The sequence below is a fragment of the Diuraphis noxia genome, unplaced genomic scaffold (genome assembly GCF_037042655.1).
Source record: "Diuraphis noxia isolate RWA-SAM2 unplaced genomic scaffold, SU_Dnox_SAM2 contig0005, whole genome shotgun sequence".
Taxonomy (NCBI): Eukaryota; Metazoa; Arthropoda; class Insecta; order Hemiptera; family Aphididae; genus Diuraphis; species Diuraphis noxia.
In genome coordinates, this window is record NW_028301715.1 from 20663197 (window position 1) to 20674866 (window position 11670).

Here is an 11670-nt window from a genome sequence, read left to right on the forward strand (position 1 = left end):
ATAATATTAAATGTGAAATACATTTTGTTATTCGTAGTAATTCTTATCGAAAAACTCCCCCAAACTGCTGCAAATCTATAAATTGTTGAAGATTTTTCACTTTCCAATGTACCCATAGAAATAAACAATAAAAATAAAGCCATAACATTGCTAGATATAATCAGCATTTAAAATGTAGCTGAACTCAAAAACAATGATTCTGGTGATAATTTATTAGCAAACGGCCCGGTAACAGTAAATAAATGGATACTGGTATAATAGATTTGATGCAAAATTGAAAAGACGACGTTCGACTTAACCTGTAAATTTTGCTCGCTGCCCATGCACAATTTATGATATACAGTAAGTCAGTAAACGATTAAAATATCATTGATATCAAATATCAATTCTATCCAATGAGTGCGCAAGATATTGATTATTGATAAATGATAATATTTAACAAACACCACAAAGTTAGAAGCTAACAAAATATATCATGGAATAAATAATGATACAGACAGCTATAAACATAGAACAGTAATGCTATAAATTAATTTTAGAATCTACTTAGTTGGCAAACGACGTTAAGTAAATACTTGACTAAGTAACGTTGATATAAGACTGTAAAACAATGCAATTAAAGAACAATAGAATATCTTTCTACAAATAAAAGTTAACAATATTAGTCCTATGGTTTTATGTGCGGTAGTACGCTCAACTACGGAAACGCTCAGAATGTAGGTACGTACCAGTCGGTGTTGCTTCCAGATGGGTGACCACTCGAATTTTTAGCAACAAATCCTTGCCGCGCGTATAAAAACGTAGGCTAATATAGTCTTGAAAAAAATGTAAATGACTGTTTTCAAAATCGACATGGCCAACACATTTTCAGAACGTAATGTAAAAGATTTTTACAATATACAATAAAGGATTTTAAAAATGCATTGCAGTGATTGCAGTTGTAGTTAGAAAAATTAGCTGAAAAAAAACTTCAGACAGTGAAATTATTGAGAATAATTGGATTCGAGTTCGGACTGGAGGCATTGACTGACCATAATAGCTGCACACAAGGCTAACGCCCATGGGGCGCTCGCCGTGTGGAACTCATCGGAAGTCACTGAAACTTGGCCATCTATGAACTAGGTCCGTGGTACCAGTACAGTCGATCACTTCGTCAGAACATAATTCCAAAGAATTTTTACGAATATTTAATCTATAAAAGAATTTACAAATTGAATGCACAAACGGCAGAGTCAGAAAAGTTAACAACGTAAAAAATATAGACAAATTCTAACAATAAGGTTTTTGAGACCTTATAACGGATCAGTTATAGATTAATATTTAAGGTTTTTATAAACGAATGTTAACCAAGAAAATTTAATGTTGATTAAAGATATATGTGGAAAAGATTCAGGCCCGATTCGCCGACCTGAAAACCGGTCTCCGGTAAAAATGGAAAAAGTGCCAATTCGCCAACAAACGTAATTTTATAAAAATATAAAAATAATGTTTATATGGAAATCTAGAATATTACAATCTATACAATCAAAATTTTGATTAAAACTATTATACTATGATATTATTGGCATTTGTCAGTTGATCATTATAGTAATTGACAAACTAAATGTAGAAAATTAGAAGAAAGATTATCATTTGCAAAAGAAAGGTAAAGCGTTTATGCCATATAAAAATACATTTTTGTCTAATGTCGTTATAAAATATAATTTTAGGTTACAAAATGGTAGGTACAATTTCTATTTTGGAATACTTGGACGCCATAATGTTTCATTTTCATTTGTAAAACAGAAGCACTTAAGGATAAGCTATATACATATTTGACAGTTGACTTAAACAATGTTCGTAATTTATAAAAATTTAAAACAATAAAAAAAATTATACTTTTAAATGGCATTTTTTCATTATCAATGTATTTATCACCATGTGAAAAACAATAATTCAAAAATTGAGTACATCAGCCACGAAGTTATGGGATTTAGCTATTATGTACGTGTCACATGGTGTTTGGCAGAGAAGAAAACGACTCTTGGAACAGTTGGAACATTAAAGCCGGCTTGGAAATTTTTTTAAATTGAGGAATACGTATGTTTATAGGTAAAGAAATCCACGTCGTATACTTTTAAAATAAAAAAGGTAATAGGAACAACTAATACTTATAGTGAGCAGAAGACTACTGTTTTGGTTGCGGTGGCATGTATTCAATGTATAGCTCGGTAGTCAAAAACAATGATTATGAAAAAAGCTACGGCAAAAATCTAACAGAGAAAACAGAGAAAACCCCTATGAGTCATTAACATCTCTCGGTAAAATTATCCACAGAAATAAGTCTACGCGAATATGGATAATTTTCAATAAAATATATTTTGTACTTACAATTTACATAATAGTTATTCTAATGAGCTGTAGGGGCTCAGCTTTTCGGCGTCGCGGAAGCAATGTGAAAACAGTCGGCGCGGCGTCGTCGGTTGAAAACTGAAAAAAAAAAGGAGGGCTCAGCTTTAAGAAAATACTAGGCTGTGATTGTTTGATTGTGTTCGCAATTCCCTGGTGGAAATAGGTGTTGATCGTCGTTGAATCGCGAGAGTACTGACCGAAATAGTGATCTGTACTTCGGTACTTGCATTTCCCTCCTCACCACTATTCTACAAAAACAATTTACACCATAATCCAATTTCTTTTTCCCTCAATCAACTCGCTATATATTATCTTTATCAAATTAACTACGCACTCATTATAATTTACGATACTATTTCATTACTTTATATCATTAATTAATATTATATAAATTATCAAGACTCTTCTCAATGTATAATTATATATTTTTTTTTTTTTTCTTTCTTTCTATTCTTATCTATACCATTGTAATTATATACTATTGTAACACCACACTGTCATTTATCTAAATCTTGTACTTATATAATTGTCGAGCTATAATAGTTTTTACTGAAAGCTAATTAATAAAAAAAAAAAAAAAAAACTTCGGTACTTGTATTTTTAGGCATGGTCTCGTCCATTGTGTCGATGCGCGATGCGGGTACCGCCCATAGTCGCTTGTAATTGGGCATTGCTCACGCACTATCATGACCTCGCGGACGCTGATTGGTGCTGTCCGGTGTTATCAGTACTAGTTGCTACACCCCCGATTGTTATCGGCATTATCGCAGTGATTGTGCGTCGGCTTCATATCCAACGCCGCGGTCGCGTCGCAGAGCTAAGTATAAAAAAAGAAAGAAACTAGCGCACGACGACGGTGTATATTACACGAGAAAACCAACTTGTATTTAACCAATGTTATTTTACGAAAATCATGTCGACTACCCTGTAGCCTAAACTAATGAACCAACTGACTTGAAACTTTCACGAATAGCTCAGTTTGGTTTGTAGATGATTCTGTGAAAATTTAAAGCTTATCGGAGTATTACAACCTTAGTTATATGCTAAGGTATAAGCATAATAATTAAGCAAAACGCTATTTTTTTCATCAATTCCACAATGTATATGTTTGTGCTGGCCGCCCATTTTTCTCCTTCCACTCGTCGCAATCACTCGTTGCGTAATCCGTCGTCACGGCGCTGCGTTGAACTATCTGGCCGCCTGAATTTCCCTCTCCATGCAACGGGTTTACGTCTTTTGTGTATGAGTGTAAATGTAAAACAAAACATTTGATAAAAGAAAAGTACTATACAGTAGCGTTTTGTTTTAATATATAACTATTATTATTTTATTATACTCAAGATTAAACGCGAAATAGCGAGTAAATACAAAGACAGTAAAGTAGCTCTTCTTAAATGTCGCATTCAATTTGGTTGTAAATAAACAGCATAATATTGAAAAAATAATACAGAATAAATTTTCTAAACAGCAATTGAGTTTTAAAAGAGCAAAATTAATTATTTTTAATAAATCGACAGATCAACATGTTGAAAAAAAAGCAGAGTAAATAATTGTCTAAAAAACAATTGAGGTCTAATAGCATAAAAATATACCTCCCCTCTCCCAAACAAATACATAATTTCATCACCGCTTGAATAGAATTTTACATATATCTAAAATCGTTACTAAAAAAATGAGTGATATCTCATCAAAAACACTCCGTGTAAAAACATCGCTAAGTAAAAAAAATCGCTTAAATTACAAAAGCTGCGATATCAAAAATTGCCTAAGTAATTTCATAAATTCATTAATATAAAAGTATTTATAACTGTTTGTATTTATTGTACCTTGTGAATTTATTTAGTGCAAATAAATTTACTTAGCTTGGCGGCTATTAGAATAGAATGTATTTAAATAGTTATATTGCTCTATATTTCAACTATAGTAAAAATATTCAAAATGATGCGAATATTTATGTAGAAATCGAGACATTTGGTTCTTAGTTGTAGAGACTATTAACTGCGCCAAGCTAAGTAAAAAAATTTGCGCTAAATAAATTCACAAGGTACAATAAATACAAACAGTTATAAATACTTTTATATTAATGAATTTATGAAATTACTCCAAAAAATGTATTGGTAAAAAGTGGTACAATGTTCATAAAAGTTTGAGAATACCTGACCTACATAATTATGACCAGTGCAGACGTATTATCCAATTTTTTGTGAGGAGTCGAGTCCCGGGATAACCCCCCTCCCGGAAATACGCCAATTTACATGACACAAAATCAGCGGCGTCAGTTGTCTGAGCACGACACAACAACAACAACAATAATAATAATAATAATAATAATAATAATAATAATAATAATAATAATAATAATAATAATGATAATAATAATAATAATATTGATATACTCTGCCGCGAACACGCGTGTTGCAGGTTTTTCGAGAAGACCATCTACAACGTGACGTTCGCCGTGCCCGCGCTGTGCTGTTTTGCGGCCATCATCAACTCACTGGTCCGGAGCTGGCTGACCGCCAGAGCCACGGTCGGTCTGCAGGTGGACAAGAAGACGCGGCTGAAGATGCACCGGAAGCGCACGCTGCAGCTGCACCTGTACGTGAAGATCACCACGCTGCTGTTCGCAGTGAACGTGTTCGGTTACGTGGCCAGGAACGGATCGCCGACATCCGACCCGGTGGCGTGGATCGCGTACAACGTCGGCCACTCGCTGCAGGGCATACTGGTCGCGCTGGCCGTCACGTGCAACTGTCAAGTGCTGAAGATCTACACGCGGTCGTTCACTCGGCGGCGACGCCGGCGGCCACGCAATGGCAGCGCGACGGCGCTTTTCGACAAACGCGACAATGACATCAGTGACACGACGTACCTGCAGAACCTCACGTGGGACCCCGTCCCTCTGCCCGTCTAGAGCGTCACGGCGGACAGCGACCCGGACGAACACGACAGGACTATACAACCACCGTCATCAGCCAGCCACGGCCGCGTCGTTTCCGCCGCGTTCGCGCGTCACCCGATGAGCGGACAGACATGGGTGGCCATGATGATTTGTGGGAGTGGGAGGGAGGGAGAGACCCGACAGTGGCACGAGTCACGTCACCGATTACACCCATATTATTTATTATTATGTATTTATGTATTAATACCAACACCCACACCCGCCGCAGACCGGCTGTATACCTGCAGACCCACACCCGATATCCCCGCCGCTTGATCAAGCTCATAAAATCGTTGTACACGATTACTCGTCCGTTGGAAATAATTCGGTCAATTCGGAATAGCGTTGTTCGCAGAGACGAGTGAGCGTTGGCGTGTACATGATATTAATAAAATGTACAAAATTGTAGATATCTATACAATATACGTATCATGTTTTACGAAAACTTCCGCTGAGTCGATATTTTTGTAGATGACACATAAGTCATAATATTATTTAGCACTTGCGTTATACAAATTGTTGATTTAGAACCCGAATAAATTGGTTAACGATAATATTATATAAACATTTTTAAAAAAATCTATAAGTTCATAATAATTATGTTGCACAGTATATTTAATAATATAAATTAAAAGTTCATCACTACTAATTTAAGGTATTGAGAAATATTAGAAATAATGAAAACTTTACGTAAAACATTCAGCATTATTTACATATAATTAATAGTAGTTCTAGTACCTACCAACGAATATGGTCAAATAAAATAATGATATTATGAGTCGTTATGAAAAAATATAATAATAATGCAATATTAAAGATTAATAACCACTTTGTACATTAATATATCATAATATTATCATATAGGTAGGTAGGTACGAGTTGTACGAAATATTAAAAAATATCGTAATACAATTTGAAAATAAAACTCAATGTGTAGATTCTTGTGTACCTATCATATTATATGCATTATACACTATACAATCACTGAAGCTTAGAGCTGGCAGTATTTACGGTATACCGGTGAGTCACCGGTATTTGGAACTACCGGTATTTAAAAATACCGGTATTTGAATATTCCGGTATACCGGTATTTTTCGGTACGGCGAGTAAAGATACGGTATTTATCGAATGTACGGTATTAACCGAAGAGACGGTATTTACCGAAAAATACCGAATTACCGGTATGTAAATACATACCGAATACCGGTGAGTGAATTTCACATACCACCAGCTCTACCTCAACGTATTAACGAAGTTTGAGACTATACACGGAACACGGCGATAATATACGATATTTATATGATCTAACAAAATACATGTAGTATTTACTGAATGTATACGGTATTTACCGCAGAGACGGTATAAACCAAAAATACGGTATTTACCGAAGAGACGGTAATTATCGAAGAGACGGTATATACCGAAGGAACGGTATTTACCGAAGAGACGGTATTTACCGAAAAATACCGAATTACCGGTATACCGATAGAAACCGGTATGTAAATACATACCGAATACCGGTGAGTGAATTTCACATACCGCCAGCTCACTGAAGCTATTAAATTGTCGTACACTCGCACGGGTATAGCGTAGGTACTGCGTACAAAAAGTTTTAAATTCCAATACTAAACATTTAAGTCATCGATATTACTGATCTTATATCGATATCATTACTATAATATTAATATTATAATCACGATTCACGACTAGTAGTAATATAAGCAATTCGGCTAATATCGCAATCTGCGATAAAGATGCACGTCGATCGTTGATCAGTTATTATGGTATATTTCATAGCCAAACCATATTAATATACAGTGCGTTATACTAATTAAGTTGTATTCGTTTAATATTTCAACAAAATCAAATTCCAAATATGAAAAAACGTTAACCGTGTTTTTACAATTATTACTTGTGTAACACAAGTTGTGTTTATATAATATCATATTTTAATACTATTATTACTATTTATATACCTAAACTATATGTAAGCAGATATACTCTATTGTAAGACAGCCTAGCAAGTCACTGATGTATCATACTTTCGTAATATAACTACTACCTGTATATCTTCCTACCTCTATGGCGCTATCAATCTAGTATATACTTACTTCATTATAAATTTATAAATGCAGGTATATGATATTATGGAAATATGTATATTTAGTATCACTCATGAACTTTTTTTGTTACTATATTTTTTTTCTTATGAACAGCAGGCATACATTGGAGTGTTCTGAATAACATGATTTTTCTTTAAATACATTAAATTGATTTAATGTACGAAACTTTAAGTATGACGCAAGTTATATTTATGAATGTATAATAGAAATTATCTGATTATTTTCTAGTTTCAATTATTCAATTACAGTTTTAGGTTCTATATTTTAGATTTGGAATTAACAAAATTAAGTAACCGATGCGTTATAAAAGCTTAAAGCATAGTTAATATAAGGCATTTAATAAATAATTTAATTATATTTTAGTAAATATTTAATATTTTAAAAACTAAAAATAATATTGTATGTTGTACATACTAGTTTTTGTAATCGTGATTCCGCTGATCCGTGATCTCTACTTTGCTTTCCCGAATAATGTATTATATTTACATACTAAATACTTGCATTTTCTACACTATTTTGTCTCGTTTTTCATAAAAGTTATGAATTGCTAAAAAAAAAAACCATTTGTATCACAAAGTTAACATAGCCTATCCCCTGATTAGTTTATAAATGAGTCCATATGATAATCATTCTGCAATTAGATCAATAATGAAGATTTCAATAAATCTGGTTAAGAGGTAAAAATGAATGAATCAAAACATATACATTGCATAAATGAAATATTTTTCATTAAATTACATTATCATATAACTTGTATAATTCAACAATGTTTTTTCTAGTTATAAATGCTATAGGTTAAACTATTGTTTTTCGTTACATGTAAATTATAATTTATAATACGTGATAACATAATATATGCCTAATAATTGTTAATATTTGTTTTTTTTTCAAAAATATTTATTTACATATACAATTATATTTATTATATTGTACTGTATGACGTTAGGGCACTGTAAGATTTATTGAATAATATACGTAGAAATATGAGAAATCATTATTATATACAACATTAATTTAATCATATCGTTATTATATAAAACATTATTTGAGTTTTTAAAAATGATTCACTATAATAGTGCAGTGTTTTAATTAATAAAACCATATTAATGATGTATTATATCTATAAAAAGTTTTAAATTATGTTATATTTTTAACGTTTATTTCTTTCTCTTTTGTAGTAATCCTTTAATCAATATAGCTATTTGAGGCTTAACTGCTCCTTCTGGAGTTTATACCATTATGTTCTAAACTCCTTAAAAAATCAGTTATTCATAATTTTTCACTGGTTAAAATGGTTGTGACAAATTGTAAGGTGGTACTTAAGTAATTTAATATTTAAATTATATCAATATAACATTTTAGATTAACGATATCTCCTATTTGAAACAGAACTATTGCTTTTATAAACATTTTTTTAAGCTTTGATCAACTAATAGCTTCCAAGGCAGACTATCTAATTAATCATTTATTGGTAAATAAATAAATTATATTGTGGTAATCGTTTTACTTTAAAAACCACATAAACTAAATTATTCAACGTATACTACTCATCCCTAACTAATAGCTAGCAATTTATTTTACTATTTGTAATAAACTAATAATACAATAAGCTGAATTCATTTTTGCAAAAAAACATTTAAATTGAAAATATTATTATTTGTATAAAATATATAATGAAACACTTTAAAAGTTTAAAGTACTTGCGAATAATAATTTTAAGTTGAAAAAATAAGTAAAATCATTATTCTTGGTTTAAATAACTAATTTCGTCTAAATTTGAATTGAAGTATAAATTAAAAAATCTGTGTTTACAGTTCGGTAAACGGAAAACTGGTACGATCTTAATAAACGCAGAATACTAGTACGAACCAAAAAAATCAAGGTTTCCCAAAATTTTATGGAGAAATAAATTAATAAAATATGAACAATTATTTTTTATTTTATTTTACCGACGATCGTTGGGAAACCACTATTGTGACTATATGAGTGAAAATAAACACTATTTCAACCCATTTTAAATCAAATATATGTGTATAGCAATACCTTAACGCCTAAAAGTTCAAAAAAATAAATACTTTACTAGACAAATTACACAACGAATGTGAGAGCTATTTAATATTTAATATATATTAATATATATATTTAATATTTACTATATAAAGAAATTAAAACAGGACAATTTTTAAATAATATCTATAGCAATGTGTGTTAAATAGTTATTATTGCATTTTGTATTTTATATTTATTTTAAATAAGGACTTGCTATATACTTTGTATTAACTTATTTGTGTTTCTTGTTAATTTTGATTGCTAACATTATATTTTTGTTTTTAATATGTTATTCAAATTTAACTTGTTGACGATCGTAATTTATCAAAACTATATAAACATTGCAAATATTTTAGGACTCTTGAAAATAAAATTTTCAAGAATACCAGTATTCCGCGTTTTTATTTCTTTTTTTATAAATTCTTTGGACCGTACCAATATTCCGACAACTAAACAGTTTAATAAGAGTCAAAATATTGAAAAACTAAAATTTATTCCGATACAAGATCAACATAAATATTATTGTTTCTGGGCATCTTAGTGATAGTAAATAACAATAATATGTAGGTACGATAAATTCGTCTTTACTACTCTACTGCATTGTGTCATCATATTACATTATATTATAAGGTATAATATGGTATAATTTATACCAGCAGCTGATATCTATTCTTACAACAATGCACGAACACCATATTAAACTCTGAATTAGTGAATTGGGCCCTATAAATTATGACCCTTAATCGGTAAGTCGAGTCCCAGGAAAAAGTAGGTATAGTATAGGAAATAGGTAAATTGGGTCCCGGTGAAAAAATATTGTAAGTCCCGTCTACTAATTAAAAAAAATAAATTACGTTATTATTATTATAAATATTATGGATTCTATAAAAATAAATTTTATTCTATTATATTATTATTAATTTCATTTATATTGATTAAAAATATTACAAAATATAAATACAAATTAACTTAAAAATATAAAATAAATGTCATTATAGATTCTGAACGGAGTGATGGATGTATTGATTTTACAATGATATATGTGTTTTTTTTTTATGTCTGTGTACAGCATAACTATACTTAGTCGAAATTATGTTTCAATTTCAAACTTTGGGGGTGGTGTCCGATGGAAAAGTGAATATCCTTGGTGCATTATAAAGGTCAAAAGTAAATTTTTTCCAATAATAGTTTTAAAAAAGTCGAGAAAAAAATGACAGAATAACGGGAATTTTCATGCAAAACCAGTTTTCGACCAAATCGATTTTTTTATATGGTTGTAATTCAAAAACTAATCACTGTAAATACTTGAAATTTCCACCAAATGTTTATGTTAGTGTTATCTATGTACAGTTTAATTTTCAAAAATGTTTGACTTTTTTGAGTTGTATATAGACCACTGAAATTTTCGATTTTTATGAGAATTTTTTTTTGAAGTGTTGGTAAAAAAATGTTGGATGACCAAAAATACTTAAATATTTAATATAAGGTTCCTTATGAGTTGTTCTTATTGTAGCTAAAAAAAAATTGAAAATCGTTAGTCACAATTATTTTTTATAAGCGTTTATAGTTCAAATTTTTACGAAATCTGTTGAAAACACGAAAGTAATTTTGAAGTTGAAAAATCATAACATTTTTTACGTTTATAACTAAGGATTAAAAATACAACACTAAGTTTTCCGTAAGTTTTCCTTCAAGTAGCTATAGAAAAATCTGGAAGCATCATTATAGGAAAAATTTTAAGTGCGTTTGAATTTTAAATTTTTACGAAATAGCGTAACGATAACGATTTATTCTCAAACGATTTTAAATATTTGTTATTTTTCAAAAAGTATAAGTCGTAGATACTTGACAATTTTATCAGTTATTTAGATTGGCATTTTCTTTACATGATTTAATTTTCAAAATATTTTGACTTTTTTTTAGATATTTATAGACAACTGAAATTTTCAATTTTTCTGAAAATTTTTTTGATATCTATATACAGAATGAAACAACTAGGAAGGTCTGAAAAAAATTATGCTACTTAAATGCATATGACAACAATTTTTATGAAAATTATATATTAAATAAATATTTTCAGAAATATACTAATGTCAGGAAATTCCCAAAAATAACATTATAAAAAAAGTTATTGCGTTTTAAATAAATTTACTCAAAAATATATAA

At 30.4% G+C, this 11670-nt stretch overlaps 1 protein-coding gene across 1 annotated transcript in view; it reads left to right on the forward strand.

The window, feature by feature from the left end:
• The window catches only part of LOC107162032 (adhesion G protein-coupled receptor E3-like), a 158440-nt gene extending 149858 nt beyond the window's left edge, over positions 1-8582 (forward strand). The window contains exon 4 of the mRNA XM_089229182.1: positions 4813-8582. Coding sequence (XP_089085308.1) covers positions 4813-5305 — 493 coding nt within the window. The 3' untranslated portion in view covers positions 5306-8582. The remainder of the gene's footprint in view (positions 1-4812) is intronic.
• The last annotated feature ends 3088 nt before the right edge of the window (positions 8583-11670 follow it).